A 21,803-nucleotide genomic window follows, 5' to 3' on the forward strand; every position below is an offset into this window, starting at 1 on the left:
GCTACTAAAAAGAAAAACCCTCTTTTCCGTGTATAACGCCCCCCCCCCCGTGTATAAGACGCCCCCTATTGTGGGGGACTCAAAATAAAGAAAATGCCTTGCCCCACCCTCCAGTCTCTGCTTCTCAATTTGTATTATTTTATGCCCTGTGGCTTGCCGTTGTTTTATTGATTGTAGTTTTGAAATTATTTATTGTGATTGCTAAGAGTAGTTTTCTGTTTAATTTTTATATGCTGATATTTAATATTATTCTATGCTATTCTAATGATTGTTGAATGTTACTTTATTTGATGTGGGTTGCTTATTTTAAAGTTATGTTTTAGTATCACATTTTTGTATTGCATTAGATTGTTATAAGGTGTACATTCTTTGTTTCTTCAGCCTGTAAACCGCCTTGGGTATTGTAAGATAGAAAGATGGTATACAAATTAAAAGTGATGATGATGATGATGATGATGATGATGATGAAAATGGGGGGAGATTGCCCAGAGTTGTTGAGCAAAATATTGTGGAGAAAGAGAGCTTGCCAAATATCTTCCAAGCGGTTGCAGAGAGCGGGGGATTCCAAACCAAGCAACCAACTTCGCTTCCGTTCTGTTCCTGGGTTGCTTGGAGAGTCGTCTCTGTGAAGTTAAAGAGGCCTCTGATTGGGCTTTACGTTTTTGGGAGTCCACCCGGGTAACCCAGTGTTTTAGGGACGAAGTTAATCCAGCCACTTAACTATTGGGGATTAGTCAAGAGTCCTAAACAACCTTTTAACCTTTGCTTAATGCCAACACATAAAACCAGAGATTTTTTTTTTCCTGTGTGGTGGTGCTGCCACCTTTTTTATTATTAAACAAAGCAACAACAACAACAAATATTCTTAGCAGAGTTCAATGAAATGTGTCAGATAGTTAAAGAAATGTAACACAATTTTGCACTTTTTAAAAACAACCACTTGCAACAAGATGGGTTTTTAATCACTGAGGCAAGAATCAAGAGGTGGCAGTTGGTCCCTGTTAACTGACATTCTTAACGGAACATAACAGAATAGATACTGAAGGGAGGGGTGTTTTTCTTACACATATGACCCCTCTCATGAGTTATTTCAAGAAGGGGTGTGTGGGCATCACACTAATCTGGGCATCACACTACCTTAAGGCAAACGAGTTAGACCTGAGCAACATTAAGGCAAAAAATATATAAACATATTAAAACACAGAATAAAAGCATTTAATCATTGTGTCCAGGAGAAAACAAAAGTTTTTGCCCAGCAACAAGTGAGAGTCCTTAGGGAAGGTATTCCACAGACAGGGAACTACTGCAGAAAATTAGTTATGTAGTGTGTGTGTATAAGAGATAAGGAATGGCCTTGCCTACTTTTGACTTTGGTTCTGCTCACTTCTGGTTTGGAATCATTGCCAAGACTGAAAAAAACAACAACAACCCCACATTCACCTAATTCTATAAACATCTTTACACAGCAGTTTTTAACATTCATATTAGAGAGTTTTTTGGTCCCCACGTATTAATGACCTGCCCCTAATCCTTAAAGTCACAACTTGAGACCAGCACTGGCAAGTTCAAACCACAAGATGGCAACTGTTCTTTGAAGCAATGGACAAAAAAGGGAAACATCTTTCTATCACTAGCTTGGAGTAATGTTCCCTCTGCAAGAAAGTGGTAAGGCCTGAAGGTGCTTACTTGGAAAGTAAATAGCACTGCGATAAGGAATGTGAAAAGTCAAACGGAGGTGAAGGGAATAAATAAGACCCTCTTGCATTCAGCTAGATAGATCCAGCAAGCATGTTTGGATCCTTGGCCAAGCGTCCACACAGCCTCAAATCGCTGGGTGTCCTGCTCACAGTTTATTCCTCAGACAAGATGGAGGGCAGCTTCTCAGCTGGTGATTGGCTTAGGAACTGTGCCTTTCAGGCCTCAATTCATCCATACAATAAGCTTCAGGTGCTTTGGACTACAACTCCCATAATCCCATGCCACCGGTCGTGCTGGCAGAGGCTGCTGGGAGTCCAACAGCCCATGGCTGATATGGCAATGGTAGTCTGAGGCCATCTTGTGAGTTTATGGCATAGGTGAGGTTCAAACACGGTGACAAGACTGTTGACGCTATTCTTGATAAATCTCTTACAGGCAGATAACAAAATGGAGCATTATATCTGGAACTAGCTGCAGAAAGAGTGGTTCTACCAGTGAGACTCTAAAGAGCCAGTAGTGCTCGCCTTACACAAATGAGGATCACAAGTTTTGTTTCCTCTTGGCGCAAGCATCCGCCAGGCTGCAGACAAAGTTCTTCACCACAGCGCACTTGGTGCTGCTGACCCCAAGGTCATTTATGTAAGCACAAAAGCCTTCTCCTCGCACTGTAAATCTGAAAAAGACAACAACAACAAGAAGCAGGTATTGTTCTCTCCATTAAAGCAACATCTGCAGGGCTGGAGTTAAACATGACAGCAAATATATGTTAATTTATTCAACTTACTAGTTGCTTATCACTCAAAGGTCTCCAAGCGACGCTAAAGAAAAATATATACACGTACATTATACCACAGGAGGGTGGGAGGATCATATAATATGTCAATATTTCACATAACTAACAACTTATGGGGAGGAAACAGGACACTGGCTGCATAAACAGCAGCAGGAAATATTAGCAAAACTCTATCCAATAACCAAAGCAATACTCTCACCTACTAATCATCATTTAAACAAAACCTCATCCCCGCTCCCAAGTCCACATACAGTAGTGCCCCACAAGACGAATGCCTCGCAAGACAAAAAACTCGCTAGATGAAAGGTTTTTTCGTCCGCGATTTGCCTCGCAAGACGAATTCCCCTATGGGCTTGCTTCGCAAGAGGAAATCTCCGGGGACCTCTTTTAAATGCTAGCGGTGGGGAGCAAAGCCTTCTCCCCCCCCCTCCGGCCTTCAGAAGTGGTCCAGGAAGGCCGGCTGGGGCCGAAAGGCTTTGCTCCCCACCGCCAGCATTTTAAAAGCAGTCCGGGATAGCAGGGAAGCGCTTCCCGCTATCCTGGATGGCTTTTGAAGGCAGGCGGGGGGGGGGAGTAAAGACTTTCGCCCCCCACCGGCCTTCAGAAGAGGTCCTGGACCTCTTCTGAAGGCGGGCGGGGGCAAAAGTCTTTGTCCCCCCTGCCTGCCTTCCGGGAGAGCGGAGAAACGCAGCGCTTTCTCCGCTTTCCCGGACGGCTTCTGAAGGCAGGCGGTGGGGGGGAGCAAAGACTTTTGCCCCCTGCCCGCCTTCAGAAGAGGTCCTGGACCTCTTCTGAAGGCGAGCGGGGGCAAAAGTCTTTGTCCCCCCTGCCTGCCTTCCCGGGAGAGCAGAGAAACGCAGCGCTGCGTTTCTCCGCTCACCCGGAAGGCAGGCAGGGGGGAGCAAAGACTTTTGCCCCCGCCCGCCTTCAGAAGAGGTCCAGGACCTCTTCTGAAGGCCGGTGGGGGGCGAAAGTCTTTGTCCCCCCTGCCTGCCTTCCCGGAGGCTTTTAAATCGCCCCGGGACAGCGCTGTCCCGGGGCGATTTTAAAATGCTGGCGGGCAGCAGCGCTGCCGCCCGCCAGCATTTTAAGATCACCCCTGACAGCGGAGAAGTCCTCCGCTGTCGCGGGGTTTTTAAAATGCTGGTGGGCTGCAGCGCTGCTGCCCGCGAAGCCTTCGCTGCCGCCCACCAGCATTTTAAAAACCCCGCGACAGCGGAGGACTTCTCCGCTGTCTGGGGTGATCTTAAAATGCTGGCGGGCGGCAGCGCTGCTGCCCGCGAAGCCTTCGCTGCCGCCCACCAGCATTTTAAAAACCCCGCGACAGCGGAGGACTTCTCCCCTGTATGGGGTGATCTTAAAATGCTGGCGGGCGGCAGCACTGCTGCCCGCCAGCATTTTAAAATCGCCCCGGGAAGTCTCTGCTGTCCCGGGGGCTTTAAAAATGCTGGGGGATGGCAGCGAAGCATTCGCTGCCGCCCGCCAGCATTTTAAGACCGCCCCGGGACAGCGGAAAAGTCTCCGCTGTCCCGGGAAGGCAGGCGGGGGGGGGAGCAAAGACTTTCGCTCCCCACCGGCCTTCAGAAGAGGTCGGGGGACAGACTGTCCCCGGACCTGGTCTGAAGGCGGTTTCCATAGGAACGCATTAATTGATTTTTAATGCATTCCTATGGGAAACCGTGCTTCGCAAGACGAAAAACTCGCAAGACGAAAAGACTTGCGGAACGAATTAATTTCGTCTTGCGAGGCACCACTGTATTCCCTATTCCTACATGGTATTTCAGAATAAAAAGATGTCTCCAGCTACAGCTCCACACAGTGAATTGTGGGTACTGTATATAAGCTCTGGAAACTAATGCAAAAGACAACTTTTACAATCCAAACACAAAGCAGGCACGTATTCGCAGGTAAAGAGGGGGTGGAAATCACTCACTGGTTTCCAAACTCTGTCCCATTGGGCCATTTCCAGGGCTGACCTGCTTCTCTTGAAAGACCAATCCAATGATGAGAGGGACGAGTAAAATTCCACAAAAAATCCTAGCAGGAAAGGAATGGCAAACAGTGGTTTATATACCTCTACCACCTTCTAGGTTAAAGCCTCAGCGCCTAGGACTTGCCGATCGAAAGGTCGGCGGTTCGAATCCCTGCGGCGGGGTGCGCTCCCGCTGCTCGGTCCCAGCGCCTGCCAACCTAGCAGTTCGAAAGCACCTCCGGGTGCAAGTAGATAAATAGGGACCGCTTACCAGCGGGAAGGTAAACGGCGTTTCCGTGTGCCAGAGCAGCGATGTCACGCTGGCCACGTGACCCGGAAGTGTCTCCGGACAGCGCTGGCCCCTGGCCTCTTAAGTGAGATGGGCGCACAACCCCAGAGTCTGGCAAGACTGGCCCGTACGGGCAGGGGTACCTTTACCTTTACCTTACCACCTTCTAGGACTCAATACTTAAATCTCATCTTTATCAGCAGCATCATATCTGGTATACCGCAAAAAGGGGACCTTCCGTTCCGTAGCAGCTTGTCTGGTGGGACAAAACTACAATGTCCACTTCCCAGGATGTGTGTCCTTGCCATTTATCGAGAGGGTGAGGGCTGAGGCTGCAGGGAGGCTGGCCGGGTGCAAGGGCAGCAGCGGGGGTGCCAGACTGGCTCTGCTGGGGCAGCTACACATTGCTCTCCCCACCACCATGCCCCTCCCTCCCTCCCTCCTGTTCCTGACATCATCTCTTACTGCCATTCACCACTCCTTGCTCCCTTTCCACCTCTCCTTCTGCTGTCTTCCCCACTGCCGCAGAGATAAGATTGCAAATTCCTTGGGGCACTTTGCTTATGTTGCTCTGCGAAGTGTCATGAACCCTGTTGTAAATTTAGTATATTATTATTATTATTATTAAACCCAGAATATAAGTTACAGGTGGAGGTGTATTTGTTTGCTTCCGGCAATAAACCCACAAGTGAGGATACATACTTGTTCCTTACCAGATCCGGCTTGGTATCAATCACAGCCAAAGAGGCACCAAGGAAGGAGCATCTGGATTCACTGTCGCTCCAGTTCCTTTTGTCTTCTGATTTATAATAGCATTTCCCTAGGTACCCAACCCAGCGATCTGGGCAAGCAGCATCGACAGGGGGAGGACACAGCGGACAGGGCTGTGGCTTTTTAACTGGAAATGAAACAATTTGCCCAAGTGTAAGAGCTCACAATGATTCTGTAACACTGAGGACGGATGCTGGGAAACATTTGGGAATTGTAGTATGGGTAGCAGTGAACTATAATTCCCAGGGTTCTTTTGGAAAAGCCATGATCTTTTTTTCTTTTTTTAAAACAATTACTACTATGTATGTATTTGGTGCAGGTAGATTTCGTGCCCATACTAAAAGATTATGTATTTGTACTGCTGTGGTTCACATTGCTTAGTGCAAATAAAAAATTTACGAGTGGAAAAATAGGATAAAAATATCACAGGAAGCTGCCTGGCACCAAGTCAGACCATCTAGCTCAGTACAGTGGTACCTCGGGTTAAATACTTAATTCGTTCCGGAGGTCCGTTCCTGAAACTGTTCTTAACCTGAAGCACCACTTTAGCTAATGGGGGTTCCTGCTGCCGCCACGCCGCCAGAGCACGATTTCTGTTCTTATCCTGAAGCAAAGTTCTTAACCCAAAGTAATGTCTGGGTTAGCGGAGTCTGTAACCTGAAGCGTATGTAACCCGAGGTACCACTGTATTCTCAGTTAATATTTAATCTTTCAAGCGTGTAGCATGTCTTGCTGTTAACAGTTCTCAAGATGGCTCTGGGAAAGGCAGCCAGTCTCGCAGCTCAGCAGACCCCTCATTTATAACTTTAGTTTTAACTGATTTTTAATCAGTTTGTTTTAACCTAATTTTTGCTATGTTGCGGAGAGCAGAGCTCGAGAAAATGCAGACTTCATCTGTTGCCTGTTTTAATGAATTTTATGGAGCAGGGTTTCAGTGCTTTGGAGACAGCACATAAATCTCAAATAACATTGAATCAGATATCATTAGGGAGCCATTTTCCTCTCCTTTACTTCCTCGACTTTGCAAGAGAGGGGTTAGTGTTTTTCATCAAAATTTCCAGAATGCAGCTGAATACCCTGTTCAGGGCTGCATTTAGGTTTGATGAGGCCCTAAGCTACTGAAGGTAATGGAGCCCTTTATATGTCCAGCTGTCCTTTGTCAACAACAAATTATCGCTGTTTTTTGTGTTGAATATATGCTGTATGGTAATTTATGGACCTCATAGGTCCATACACAATACACAAAACACTGTTGCTGTATGTAGGTTTTATTTTGTTGTTTATCTTATATTTTGGAAATGTACATCCAGTCCCCCCCCTTTAAATTCTTTTTGGGTCCCCAAGAGAGTGGGCCACTAAGCTATAGCTTGTTTAGCTTATACGTAAAATCCAGCACTGACCCTGTTAGAAGAGTTTTTAAAATAAATAAATAGCTGCACATAAGCTATTTATGTGTACATAAGCTGTCCTAGAACATTGGACTACAAATGAGATTGTTTTAAAAAAAGAGTAATGTATAAGTATTTGATGGATGCACTGAGATACAACAAAATCCCCTAACGTTGGGAATAACCAGAGGGAGTATCTTTTATGTATAAAGGGAGAAAACAAAGGTGTCAGGATCCACAGAAGCAGATAAATTCTTAGGGCTGGGAAATCCATTCTCACGATGGTGCTTACTGAAGTGCAGACACGAAAGGCCTACCTCAATTCAACGGCAGCCTGAGAATGTACTCTAAAGCAGAAATCTATACAGTGGTACCTCGGTTACAAACTTAATTTGTTCCGGAGGTCCATTCTTAACCTGAGGTACCAATTTAGCTAATGGGGCGTCCCGCTGCCGCCGCACGATTTCTGTTTTCATTCTGAGGTAAAGTTCTTAACCAGAGGTACTACTTCTGGGTTAGCTGAGTCTGTAACCTGAAGTGTTTGTAGCCCGAGGTACCACTGTATTGGATCATTATGAGGCAGGAAATGCAGTTCGGTGAGGGAATGAATCTACAAGTCAAAGGCAGAAAGAAGCAATAAATCATAAATAATTATGTCAGGATTAAAGCACAAAGTTTTCTCTACTCACCAGCCAATGCGATTATAGTAATGACCAAAGCTGTGATGACGGCAACAACTGCTAATGTATATTTTTTGTCTTTAATGCACTTTGGGATGAAAACTGAAAAACAGAAGGGAAAGGGTCTGAGGCAGTGTTTCTCAACCTTGGGTCCCCAGCTGTTTTCAGACTACAATTCCCATCATCCCTGAGCTCTGGCCTTGCTAGCTAGGGATGATGGGAGTTGTAGTTCAATAACATCTGGGGACCCAAGGGAACGATGAACACAAAAGCAAACCTATCAGTCTGTTTGTTGCTACAGTTTTGTGAGAATTTGACATTCAAGACAAGGCACTGCAAATACATTCCAAACCACGACTTTAGGGTATGCCTGCCTTAGCTGTCTGCTTTCCATGAGATGTATTCTATGACAGCCATCCCAAAACATCATGTGCTCTGGTGGTTGTTGGACTCCAAATCCCATCAGACCTCATGGCCAAAGGTCAGGGATGATGGGATTTGTAGTCCAATAACATTACTGTCCTAGAACATTGGACTACAAATGAGATTGTTTTAAAAAAAGAGTAATGTATAAGTATTTGATGGATGCACTGAGATACAACAAAATCCCCTAATGTTGGGAATAGCCAGAGGGAGTATCTTTTATGTATAAAGGGAGAAACCAAAGGTGTCAGGATCCACAGAAGCAGATAAATTCTGGAGAAAATATGGGAAAGAGCTAGCAGGAGAAAGGGCATTTGGACTGGAACAGTACAGGAAGAGGTAAACTCAACAGAGGTCAAAGTGAAAGAAAAATAAATAAAAACAAGGTGGCATTAAAAATCTTAACTTGGAATGTAAATGGACTTAATAACTTAACAAAAAGATGTAAGATTGAGCATGTAGTGAAGAAGTTAAATTTGGATGAAATCTGCTTCCAAGAAACACATATTGCTAAGAAACATAGAAGGATTTTGATTAATAAAAGGCTGGGGGAGTACTCTGTAACCTCCGACGTAAGAAGAAGAAGAAAGGAGTTGTAATGTATTTAAAACCAGAGTTGGACCCCAAATAACTATCTACCAGCATTTCCTGCTTCCCTTGCAGCAGGTATCTCAGGAGTCATCAGTTCACTGTTGACAGTGGCTCTATCTGTAAAAGTAAGCATAAGTGGTCAAGAACCACTGTTATCTTCTCATCTGTGGCACCACATATGAAATCCCCCTCACCTTTTGTAACTGAATTAGGACAAAACTCCAGGTGCCAACTGGGATGGAAGCATTTCTAGAACGGGACCAAAATTCAGTATACTGTGGCAGGTTTGGGGCCAATTCAGAAAATGACCTGGTGCCCAAGAACAGCAAAGACTCCCAGATTTTATGACTTGACTCAGGGTTTTTACTACCTGTGTTGAGAAGTTTCAGGAGGTCTGAGTGGGTCTCAGATAGTCATAGTTTCTTGGGACATGGCTCAATTAAGTTCTCAAAGCAATCTTGGGGAGTTTCTATACAATATACAGTCGTACCTTGGAAGTCAAACGGAATCCGTTCCGGAAGTCCATTCGACTTCCAAAATATTCGGAAACCAAAGCATAGCTTCTGATTGGCTGCAGGATACTCCTGCAGCCAATCGGAAGCCGCAGAAGCCATGCCAGACATTTGGCTTCTGAAAATTGTTCGAAAACTTGTAACAGAGAGATATTGGGGTATCAAATGTATCTGAAAGGAAGTATCTTTTTCACCACACCCAGAATTAATCCTCTCTCCAATAAAACATTCTGGGATCGAAACAGTTTCATCCCTGGGGTCAGTGAGAGAGGCTTGCCCTCAATATTTTGCCCTACCACCTCTAGTTCTCCACTGTGTGAAACAAACAAGATTATTATGCCTCACCTGTGATATTTTCTGCCATCTTGGGATCTTTCCATGCTGAGTACAACAGCTCTCAGCCTTCAGGGAAGACAAAGAGGTCCCTGTTACCAGCAATGTTAATCGATCAACTTGGGTTTTGGTTTTTTTAACTAAACATCTTTATTGAAAGCTAAAAAGTACATAATTATATGTGTACTAAACATGGGATGTGGGTGGTGCTGTGGTCTAAACCACTGAGCCTAGGGCTTGCCAATCAGAAGGTCAGCGGTTCAAATCCCCGTGACAGGGTGAGCTCCCATTGCTCAGTCCCAGCTCCTGCCAATCTAGCAGTTCAAAAGCACATCAAAGTGCAAGTAGATCAATAGGTACCGCTCCGGCGGGAAGGTAAACGGCATTTCTATGTGCTGCTCTGGTTTCGCCAGAAGCGACTTAGTCATGCTGGCCACATGACCTGGAAAAACTGTCTGCGGACAAACATCGGCTTGACCAGTAAAGCGAGATGAGCACCGCAACCCCAGAGTCGTTCACGACTGGACTTAACTGTCAGGGGTCCTTTATATTTTTAAATATGGTGATAGGTAAATAAAAGAGAGAAAAAGAAAAGGAGAAACAGAACCTGTGTAGAAGTGAAAGTAACGGGGGAGGGACGGAAACCCAAAACTCTATACTTTACAAAGTTGGTGTTGTATTTCACCAGATCTTAACCTATTACAGTATTTGTAAGAATGGATTCCAAATATCATGGAATTTGTCCATGGCAAGTCTGCATTTATATGCAAAATGTTCACATGTTGTGAGTTTGTATAAGTCTTCAATCATAGAAGGGAGCCGCATTTTTATTTTTCCAACTCATCAGTATCAGCCTTTTTGCCATGATGAGGGCACAGAGAGTGCACTCGCGTTGTCCTTTTGTAAGGTACCATGTGCTGGGCATATAATTCAAAGGATATTTTGCTCTGTAAATGTAAGGTGGTTCCGTACAGTTCTGCTACCAAAATATTTCAATATAGGACAATGAAAAAAAGTGTTTTAGAAAAGCATTATCCCTATTGCAGTTAAATACCTTAGATAGCCCTTTTTTATCAAATTCCTTATTCCACACAGTGGAAGTGAGGAACAGATTTAAGGATTTAGATTTGGTGGACAGAGTGCCTGAAGAACTATGGATGGAGGCTCGCAACATTATACAGGAGGCAGCAACGAAAACCATCCCAATGAAAAGGAAATGCAAGAAAGCAAAGTGGCTGTCCAACGAAGCCTTACAAATAGCGGGGGAGAGAAGGCAAGCAAAATGCGAGGGAGATAGTGAAAGATACAGGAATTTGAATGCAGATTTCCAAAAAAATAGCAAGGAGAGACAAGAAGGCCTTCTTAAACGAGCAATGCAAATAAATAGAGGAAAACAACAGAATGGGAAGAACCAGAGATCTGTTCAAGAAAATTGGAGATATTAAAGGAACATATCATAGAATCATAGAATCATAGAGTTGGAAGAGACCACAAGAGCCATCGAGTCCAACCCCCTGCCAAGCAGGAAACGCCATCAGAGTACTCCTGACATATGGTCGTCAAGCCTCTGCTTAAAGACCTCCAAAGAAGGAGACTCCACCACACTCCTTGGCAGCAAATTCCACTGTCGAACAGCTCTCACTGTCGTACAAAGATTACCATAATAAAGGACAAAAGTGGTAAGGACCTAACAGAACCAGAAGACACCAAGAAGAGGTCGCAAGAATACACAGAAAGATATGGATGCCTCGTACACCCCCAGGTAGTGTGGTTGCTGACCTTGAGCCAGAGATCCTGGAGAATAAAGAAAGCACTGCAAATAACAAGGCCAGTGGAAGTGATGGCATTCCAGCTAAACAATTTAAAATTTTAAAAGATGATGCTGTTAAGGTGCTACACTCAATATGCCAGCAAGTTTGGAAAACTCAGCAGTGGCCAGAGGGTCTACAACCCAATCCCAAAGAAGGGCAGTGCCAACTACCACACAATTGCACTAATTTCACATGCTAGGAAGGTTATGCTTAAAATTCTACAAGGAAGGATCAAGCAGTATGTGGACCGAGAACTCCCAGAAGTGCAAGCTGGATTTAGAAGAGGCAGAGGAACCAGAGACCAAATTGCAAACATGCGCTGGATTATGGAGAAAGCTAGAGAGTTCCAGAAAGACATCTACTTCATTGACTGCTTCATTGACCATGCAAAAGCCTTTGACTGTGTTGATTTGATGGTTCCTTCTGGCAGTTCCCTCACATGCGAGAAGCCAAGTTACAGGGAACCAGGCAGAGAGCCTTCTCGGTAGTGGCACCCGCCCTGTGGAACGCCTTCCCACCAGATGTCAAAGAGAAAAACAACTACCAGACTTTTAGAAGACATCTGAAGGCAGCCCTGATTAGGGAAGCTTTTAATGTTTGATGTATTACAGTATTTTAATATTTTTGGAAGCCGCCCAAAGTGGCTGGGGAAGCGCTGCGCGCCTTCCCCTCTGTTCCCGTACCTGTCCTGAAGGCTTGCGGTGGGGAGAAAAGCCCTTCTCCGCACCGCCAGCCTGGCAAGCGGTCTCCATAGGAACGCATTAATTGATTTTCAATGCATTCCTATGGGAAACCATGCTTCGCAAGACGAAAAACTCGCAAGAAGAAAAAACTTGCGGAACGAATTAATTTCGTCTTGCGAGGCACCACTGTACAGATTTGCTAGGTTTACCTTTAAACGTGAACGGAGTCAAGTTTCTCCCCCATCCCTGCATGCCACTGATAATGCCAAGGTTGCGAGTTCGATTCCCGTATGGGATGGCTCCATATTCCTGCATCGCAGGGGGGTGGACTAGATGACCCTCAGGATCCCACCAACTCTACATGCTTAAAAATGTCTTGGACATGTTCTTGCAAAGAGGACAGATCCCGGACCAAGGCCTGCATTGCTGCAGGTAGAAAATCCTGGACCGAGGCCTGCATTGCTGCAGGTAGAAAAGAGAAGGAAAAAGAGGAGGACAAAAAGAGAGAGGGAAAGGGGTGCTTGCCCCAACAGATGACCACTGACAGAATGTGGCCACAGAGACAGATTTGAAAAGTTGCCGATCCTTACCTTTGACTGTAGAAGACTGTATGTTCCCTTTGGTCCTTGCACTCCAGTTCTGCAGGATCTGACTGGCAGCAGCTCACCAAGGTATCTCACGAAGGTCTTTCCCAGCACCGCCATAAGTCTTTTTAACTGGAGACGCCATGGTTTGAACCAAGTTCATCGTGCATACAAAAGCTACAACGAAAGAACAAAATGAAAACGCTGAAAACGGTCTTGAAAACACCGAAGAACAATTGAAAGCATCGAAAAACATTTAACATATACTTCCCACCCTCTTTGGAAATAGGTTGGAAAGGAATAAATCAATCATTTTGTATGTCTAGAATCCAAAATGGTTGTGCAGAGGGGGAGGGGAGGGTTCAAAAACACTCCCTAAATCAGGCAAAGGCAAACTCAGCCCTCCAGATGTTTTTGGAACTACAGTTCCCATCATCCCTGACCACTGGCTCTGTTAGCTAGGGATCATGGGAGTTGTAGTCCCAAAACATCTGGAGGGCCAAGTATGCCTATGCCTGCCCTACATGAAAAAGTTACTGGTAGGGGGGAGTTGAAAGGCCCTGAGATGTGGGCAGAAATCCTTGCATGCTTACAGGTTTTTATTGTTTTCTTAAGGCTCTCGGCCATTGTGCATGAAGAAATATCCTTTCTAGAATACTTTCCATTCCATTCCCTCCTCCACTTTACTCTCTGGTGCTGAAGTCATTATGTTTTATCAATAGTGCTTTTCTCTGTTGAGTATAAACAGTCTCCTTTTGTGTGGTCACAGAAAACAATATGTTGGCAACAATAAAACTGAAGTATCTTCTCCAAAGGCTTTTGTGGTGGCAGCAGCTGTTGAGTGTAGGCCTAGGAGTTGGCTCCTTGGTCCCAGCGGCGTAGCGTGGGTTGTCAGCACCCGGGGCAAGGCAAGTAATTTGAGCCCCTAACCCCTAACCTGCCGCCGCTGCCAGCTTCTTCTTGCTGCTGCCTGGCCTGGGGTATTTACGGCTCTGCTACAGCCTGCGCCCGAGGCTCTTCGGCGACTCCGGAGGCGAGTGCACCCCCCCCCAGATGTTGCGGCCAGCCCCCCTTGCACCCCCCACGCTACGCTACTGCTTGGCCCTCATGTAATAAATACATTCCAACTCCCTCCAGGCTGCCAGTATGTTGAAGGATGGGTTCAAGTTAGACTTGAGCACTTAAAAGTGAATTAAAGCCTTCTGTCAGGCTATCAGAACAAATCCACTTTTTAAAAATGGACTTTTTGCAGTTAGGAAAGTGACAGTGAACTGAACTGAAACGTATTCGGTGAACAAAGTGTGGGAAGACAATTAAACACTCCACAATCAAATCAGGAGAAAGGCACTTCTGCCGGTGTAACCACCCGATGAGAAAATCACAACAAATAGTCAGTAAAAACCAGATGTAATCTAACTACCTCTTGAAGTTCTGTGGAAGCAGGTCAGCATGAATGTTCATTAAACAGGTTGTTTGGGGGAACCCTCAACGATTGATTCCTGAACTGCAATCCAAGGTAAAGGTAAAGGGACCCCTGCCCATTAGGTCCAGTCGTGGCTGACTCTGGGGTTGCGGCGCTCATCTCGCTTTATTGACCGAGGGAGCCGGCGTACAGCTTCCGGGTCATGTGGCCAGCATGACTAAGGCACTTCTGGCGAACCAGAGCAGCGCACGGAAACGCTGTTTACCTTCCCGCCGGAGCGGTACCTATTTATCTACTTGCACTTTGACGTGCTTTCAAACTGCTAGGTTGGCAGGAGCAGGGACCGAGCAACGGGAGCTTACCCCGACGCGGGCATTCGAACCGCCAACCTACTGATCGGGAAGTCCTAGGCTCTGTGGTTTAACCCACAGCACCACCCACATCCCTTGCAACCCTTGGTAGTCTATACTATATTTGCCCCTGTCCCTGCACAGAATCCAGGCTTAGGCTGTCAGATTTTATTTTTCTAAAGGGAATCTCTAGCCTTCATGGGTGTGGAGAAAATCCCGCAGATGTGATTGTGCCCTCAATACTTTAAGATCAAAAGGCAAAGAGCTTTTCCAGAGTATGTGCTAGCAGCTTCTGGCAAAAGCAAGTGTCCAGATCACAAATGCCTAAATGAAATTCAAAAAAATAAAAAATGAGCAGGGGCAGAGAGCAGCTATTGCCAATTGCCACCAGTCTTGGGCAGCTGAGCAGCACCCAGTACCACTCCCTGTCATCCAGGAAAGGGCAGGTGACAGCTATTGCTCCTGTCGGCCACTGCTGCCAATTGCAGGCAGGACAGAGGCAATGGGACTCCCAGGGCTGGTAGGGACAGCTGCAGAACAGGTAAACATTGACCCTCTCTTCTTGCTCTCTCAGCAAGGTGAGGAGAGCCACCAGATCACCCCTGGAAGAAGCCTTAATCCCCACCCACCCCCACCCTACACATAGATTAGCAGCCGTGAGCCTTGTTGTGGTGTGGGGGTGGGGATTAAGACTTTTGGGTGGAAGAACAAGAAAAAGAAGAAGAAGAAGAAGAGGAGGAGGAGGAGGAGGAGGAGGAGGAGGAGTAGTTTGGATTTGATATCCCGCCTTTCACTCCCTTTAAGGAGTCTCAAAGCAGCTAACATTCTCCTTTCCCTTCCTCCCCCACAACAAACACTCTGGGAGGTGAGTGGGGCTGAGAGACTTCCAAGAAGTGTGACTGGCCCAAGGTCACCCAGCAGCTACATGTGGACGAGCAGAGACGCGAACCCGGTTCTCCAGATTACGAAACTACCGCTCTTAACCACTACACCACACTGGCTCTCGTTTTGTTTTAATGTTTAGGTACAGTTTTATACTGTACAGTGTTGTTGCTGTTGTTTAGTCGTTTAGTCGTGTCCGACTCTTCGTGACCCCATGGACCAGAGCACGCCAGGCACTCCTGTCTTCCACTGCCTCCCGCAGTTTAGTCAGACTCATGCTGGTAGCTTTGAGAACACTGTCCAACCATCTCGTCCTCTGTTGTTCCCTTCTCCTTGTGCCCTCCATCTTTCGCAACATCCAGGGAGTCTTCTCTTCACACGAGGTGGCCAAAGTACTGGAGCCTCAGCTTCAGGATCTGTCCTTCCAGTGAGCACTCAGGGCTGATTTCCTTCAGAATGGAGAGGTTTGATCTTCTTGCAGTCCATGGGACTCTCAAGAGTCTCCTTCAGCACCATAATTCAAAAGCATCAATTCTTCGGCGATCAGCCTTCTTTATGGTCCAGCTCTCACTTCCATACATCACTACTGGGAAAACCATAGCTTTTATTATACTGTACAGTGGTACCTCAGGTTAAGTACTTAATTCATTCTGGAGGTCCGTTATTAACCTGAAACTGTTCTTAACCTGAAGCACCACTTTAGCTAATGGGGCCTCCCGCTGCCGCTGCATGATTTCTGTTCTCATCCTGAAGCAAAATTCTTAACCTGAAGCACTATTTCTGGGTTAGCGGAGTCTGTAGCCTGAAGCGGATGTAACCCAAGGTACCACTGTATCACTGTTACTGGGGGCGGGACACTGATACTGTATGGAATGTTAACGTTTAACGTCATTTTTCTCGTTTTGGTTCCCCCCCCCCCTTGTGGTTTAATATACAGTATATATGTAGATGTTCTTCAATGTTTGTTGCTTACAGAGCTTTTAGGGAACAAGAGACTAATAAGGTCCCTAGGTAATAATAAATCATGGTTTGTGGGCACACCAACTGGAATCAACACCCAAGCAGGACTAGAACTGCTATTTCTTGCTGGTGTTCCTTGCAAGACTGGCAGGAAGTAGAAATATCTGCATCTATCTAGAACAGGGAAGGGATACAGAAGAAACATTAACCTCGGATGTGCACTCTCCCCTCACTGCTGCCTGCAATTGTAAGGCACCTCTGAGTTGTCAGTATTTTGTGGAAGGCATTCAGGAGCTCATGGGGGGAAACTGGGTTTGTGCAATTAAAACGGAGCACCAAATTCACTTTAGAAAAGAAACCAGAAGATATATAAACACCCCACAACCAAATGCTTGTTGAATGCACAAAGCCCGCCCACCAACAAATCAGCGCACACGGGTGAGCTTCGTGCCAGTGAAACAGGATGAAAGCTCAAGAAATAGGTCGTCCGGAAGAGCAAGCAGATTCTACAGAATCTACAGGTTCTGGATTCCATCTGATCCCTACTTTCTCCCTTCCTGCGCAGCCCCCTTCATCTGACACACCCATTTTCTTTGTCTCCAGCTCCCTGTACGCCAGGGCGCGCCTCAGATGTCTGCTGAATAGTGATATACGATCCCCCAAAGAAGGGATTCTGAGGCTAGCGATCTCAGGCGACAGACACGACCGAGCGAGGAGGACTGGAGGGAAAGTGCCAGCAGCAGCTTACCCCGGAGGAATCTCTTTTGAGTGCACCTCGCCTGGGCGCTGAAGGGTGAGATGCCATGTTTGATCCGTTAGCAGAAACACTGCGACACCGAAACCCCATGAGAAGCGTCATGGCAAAAACACTTACCATGACGAAGCAGGAGGGAGAAAATGGTCGAGCCCACGTGACGCTTCTCTGGCGTCCGGAGCAAAGCAGCAGGAAAACAAGCAGCAGATACGGCGATAGGAGGCAACTTCTCATGCTTATTTGCTAACATGCAAACTAGGCAAGGCATTTGGGAAGCTCCTATTCCACGCCTAGCTTTCCTCCAGTTTCCACGCCTGCTTAAACAGCCTGCTTTTGTTCTGAGGAAAGGAGCTGAAACGCGCAAAAGCTCATGTCTGCAAAAATGCCTTGTTAATCTTGACTCCCAGAAATGCTTCGAATTCTTTGGCTCTGTGGTCAGCGATTCCACTTTGTGAGGAGGCGTTGCTATTTCCTTTTTGCTATCCTTTTTGTCTAGTGAGATCGGATGCATCCGTGGCTCAGAAATGAGTGGCACGCCAGCAGAAACCCGGTGCTTTTTTCTTTTTAAAAAAAGTTTAGGGGTACTGTCATTTCCCTACTCATATTGAAATACTGCCCCTCAATGAGGTCAAACTTAGATCCACAAAATGTTTAGGGGTATGCTTACCCCTGCGCCCCCCCACCCAAAAAAAAGCACTGTAGAAGCCCTTCAGCTCATATGGCTTCAAAGGAGTTTAGACAAACTTATATGGCTGTAATTGCTACTGGACAATTTTCTTGTTTTTATTTATTTATTTCGACAGCGTCAGACCAACCTGGCTACCTACCTGAATCTTATAAGGCTGTGTTCAGTTTCCACTGCAGCCTCTGAATGCCAGTTTCTGGAAATCACAAGGCTTGCCAGAGGAATCTAGTTGGCCACTGTGAGAACAGGGTGCTGGACTAGATGAGCTATTATTGGCCTGATTTAAGGAAGAGAGGGGCGTTCTTTTGTCCTTCTCTAAAGCTGTGTTTGGGACGCAGGTGGCGCTGTGGGTTAAAGCCTCAGCGCCTAGGACTTGCCGATCGAAAGGTTGGCGGTTCGAATCCCTGCGGTGGGGTGTGCTCCCGCTGCTCGGTCCCAGCGCCTGCCAACCTAGCAGTTCGAAAGCACCTCCGGGTGCAAGTAGATAAATAGGGACCGCTTACCAGCGGGAAGGTAAACGGCGTTTCCGTGTGCGGCTCTGGCTCGCCAGATGCAGCTTTGTCACGCTGGCCATGTGACCCGGAAGTGTCTCCGGACAGCGCTGGCCCCTGGCCTCTTAAGTGAGATGGGCGCACAACCCCAGAGTCTGTCAAGACTGGCCCGTACGGGCAGGGGTACCTTTACCTTTACCTTTAAAGCTGTGTTTATCTTATCTTGAGGCTGCAGGTTCAAAGCAGGAAACACACTGAATTTCCTGACCACCTTTCCCCTCCCCCTTTCCATTGGAAGTAGCAAACTTTAAAAACAAAAGTAATTAAAGGAAAACAGAATAAAGCAACAGGGAAGGAAGAATCTGTTCGATCCTTCCAAATAGCCATTATACACTCCAGCCAAATATTTTACAGCATTGCTAGTTACAGGACCACAGTCATAGCTCTATGTTAACAAGGGTGAGTTGGCCAAAATGCATTCCAGTAGCAGATCAATGTCAAGGGGGTGGGGAGACCTCCTGATTTCTGTAATGGCACTAGGCAAAATTAATTGACAGTCCCTATTTTTAAAATCCCTCTTTCTTGTATTTCTAAGAAAACAACAACACTGTCCCTGTTTTATATTTGATTTTTTGGTGAAAGCTTCTTTTAAAAAAAATTCAGTTTAGTGGACACATTTGTTTGGAAGTTAGACAAGAATTACTATCTCTCATCAATAAATGCAGAACAAGAATCTCCCGGGTTTTAGCCAAATACAGTGATATCCAGTGCCACCTAGTGACTAAAACTATATAATGCCACCATCCACACAGTGGGCACAAAAAACTTTCAGAAAGTAGCATAGCTGCATCCCTGAGCAGGGCCAGCCCACGACATTTTGGCACCTGAAGTGAAGCACATTGTGGTGTCCCCTGTCTTCCAGGGAAGAAGGGGTTAGGGAGGAGCCACATTAGGATCTGCTGCCATTGTGGATCATGCTACCTGAGGCAATCGCTTCACCTTGGCTAGCCTTGTCCCTCAAGCATCTAAAAATTAAACCTCTGAGTAGGGTGTTGGTGCATCTTCACTGTAGACTAATACACATGCATAATAATAATAATAATAATAATAATAATACAGTGGTACCTTGGTTCAATAACGACTTCGTTTATGAACAACTTGGAAACTGAGTCCCCCACTGCTATGGGAAAGCACGCCTAGGTTTAAGAACAGACTTCCAGAAAGGATTAAGCTCATAAACCAAGGTACAACTGTAATAATAATAATAATAAAAATATTTATACCTCGCCCATCTGGCTGGGTTTCCCAGCCACTCTGAGCGGTTTCCAACAGAATATTAAAAATACGATAAAACTTCAAACATTAAAAACTTCCCTAAACAGGGAATGTCTTCTAAAAGTCAGGTAGTTGTTTATATCCTTGACATCTGACAGGAGGGCGTTCCACAGGGAACTATTGAGAAGGCCCTCTGCCTGGTTCCCTGTAACCTCGCTTCTCGCAATGAGGGAACCCCAGAAGGCCCTCGGTGCTGGACCTCAGTGTCCGGGCTGAACAATGGTGGCACCCCTTCAGGTATACTGGGCCGAGGTAATTTAGGGCTTTAAAGGTCAGCACTAACACTTTAATAACATCCTCTAATGCGGGCTGGACGACAATAGAGATCTCTTGAGCCTCTAGTCCATATCTCTTAGGATATGTCCTTGGGGGAGTACTATAATATATTAAAGGGGCAAGATTCTCACCTGGAAGAACCCTTGTCTTGTGCTCCATGCATCTGATTCTCACAGTGCAGGCCAATGGCAGCCAGTAAGCAGCCACTTTCCCCACTTCTGAGTCTCAACAAATGACATTTAGAGGCATACCGCCTCTGGCAGCAGAACGAGACTAAACCCATCATGGGCAGTAGCCATTGGTAGCTGTCTCCTCCATGAATTGGTCTAATCCTCTTTTAAAGCCATCCCGGTTGGTGGTCTTTGCTGCATCCTCTGGGAGTGACTGCCACAGATTCCCTATGCACTGCTTGAAGAAATATTTCCGTTTTTCTTCCCTGAATTTCTAAACATTCGTCTTCATTGAGTTGCTCCAATTTCTAGCCTTATAAGTGAGGGGGGGGGACCTTTCTCTGGGCAGTGTTTTCACATCGTTCATTATCTTAGACACCTCTCTCATGTTTTCCCCTTAACTTTGTTTCCCAAGCTAAAAAAGCTCCAAACATCCTATCTTTTCTTCAGAAAAGGAACTTGGCTTCAGCCCCTTGATCATTTTTTGTTCCTGTCTCTGAACGTTTCCATCTCCACAATATCCTTTGTGAGATGGGGCAAGCAGAACTGGGCAGTATTCCAAGTGTGGCCACACCAAAGAGTTGAGTAAAGGTGTTATGATATGGGCAATTTTATTTTCAATTCCAGTCCTAATGATCCCCCCCCCCAGCTGTTGCACACTGGGTCCACATTTGCACGGAACTGCGCACTGCAAGCCCAAGGTATCATTCCTGGTGAGTCACCACCAGACACCATTCATGTATATGTGAAAAAGAAATATATACATTTGGTCCCAACATGCATTGCTTATACACTTTCTCACATACAATTGCATTTGCCATTTTTCTGCCTGTTTCATATTGGTTTCTATTTCCCTCACTGAGCAGCAGCTGCAGTCACGGGACATTGTTTTGCATTCCACAGTCAGAGTTACTGTTGGATTCCCACGGGAATGGGAGACTGGATGTGACGTTCACTGGTTTCCTGTTTTTCACTGTTCTCTCGGTGTTCTTTGTTTCCGAGAGGAGTTGGTTCTCTGCTCTCGCAGAGGCAAGATGCATGTTTGTATTCTCTCAGCATAGACGTGTAAATAAAATTAAGAATGTAGCACATACTGCTTATCCTTCTGCTGTGTGACGACGCTCTGCTTGCGCTCAAGACAAGACGAGCCTGTATCAGCTTCAGATGGGCTGAAGCTGGTCAAAATCTCACATTTCATTCACCCAGTTTAGAATTGTCTTCCTGGAGTGCCCAGCAATCCCCTTTTTGTTCTCACTACCCTACGAGACAGACGGATGCCAGCAACATCCCCCAACAACAGCAATCTTCAGCAAGCAAGGCCAGCTATCTCAACCACTGCTCACCCCCAATTCTAGATCAGGGGTCAGCAACCTTTTTTAGCCATGGGCCAGTCCACTGTGCCTCAGACCATGTGGGGGGCCGGACTATATTTTTTTGGGGGGGGGATGAACGAATTCCTATGCCCCACAAATAACCCAGAGGTGCATTTTAAATAAAAGCACACATTCTACTCATGTAAAAACACGCTGATTCCCAGACAGTCCACAGGCCGGATTGAGAAGGCAATTGGGCCACATCCGGCCCACAGGCCTTAGGCTGCCTACCCCTGTTCTAGATCCTGTATGAACAAGTTAAAAAGCACAGGTTCCAACACTAAACATCAGGAAAACACTTTCTAACAGGAAGAGCTGTTCATCAATGGGATGGTCTCCCTCAGGAAGTGGTGGACGCTCTGTTTTTAAGTAGAATTTGGATGGCCGCCTGCCAGCGATGCTTTAGTTGAGATCCCTGTAATGCAGGGGGTTGGACTAGATGACCCGTGGGGTCCCTTCCAACTCCACATTTCTATGATTCTATGATTCTATGCTGATCCTTGGGGGATTTGTTTTCCATCAGCTCATATCCAGCAGGACATTGGGTAATAATACTAATACAATGGTACCTTGGGT

The 21,803-nt window shown here is 46.1% G+C and overlaps 1 protein-coding gene across 7 annotated transcripts; it reads right to left on the reverse strand.

The window, feature by feature from the left end:
• Positions 1 to 691: 691 nt before the first annotated feature.
• On the reverse strand, positions 692 to 17,384 carry LOC310838019 (C-type lectin domain family 2 member D-like). Of its 7 annotated transcripts, none has more exons than XM_083725347.1 (9): positions 16,892 to 16,945; positions 12,535 to 12,705; positions 9,463 to 9,519; positions 8,654 to 8,722; positions 7,601 to 7,693; positions 5,466 to 5,650; positions 4,425 to 4,528; positions 2,483 to 2,516; positions 692 to 2,371 (listed from the first exon to the last, which is right to left on the reverse strand). In XM_083725347.1, exons 3-9 carry the CDS (start codon positions 9,479 to 9,481, stop codon positions 2,330 to 2,332), a joined length of 546 nt encoding a protein of 181 aa, XP_083581473.1. In that variant the 5' UTR covers positions 9,482 to 9,519; positions 12,535 to 12,705; positions 16,892 to 16,945; the 3' UTR covers positions 692 to 2,329. The 7 variants fall into 7 exon arrangements, with proteins under 7 accessions (XP_083581473.1, XP_083581474.1, XP_083581472.1 ...); XM_083725346.1 differs by lacking the exon at positions 2,483 to 2,516 and adding an exon at positions 12,154 to 12,370 and having other exon boundaries at positions 774 to 2,371; XM_083725349.1 differs by having other exon boundaries at positions 2,255 to 2,371; positions 5,455 to 5,650.
• Positions 17,385 to 21,803: the final 4,419 nt, after the last annotated feature.

This window comes from Podarcis gaigeae, assembly GCF_964106915.1.
Source record: "Podarcis gaigeae genome assembly, chromosome: 2".
Taxonomy (NCBI): Eukaryota; Metazoa; Chordata; class Lepidosauria; order Squamata; family Lacertidae; genus Podarcis; species Podarcis gaigeae.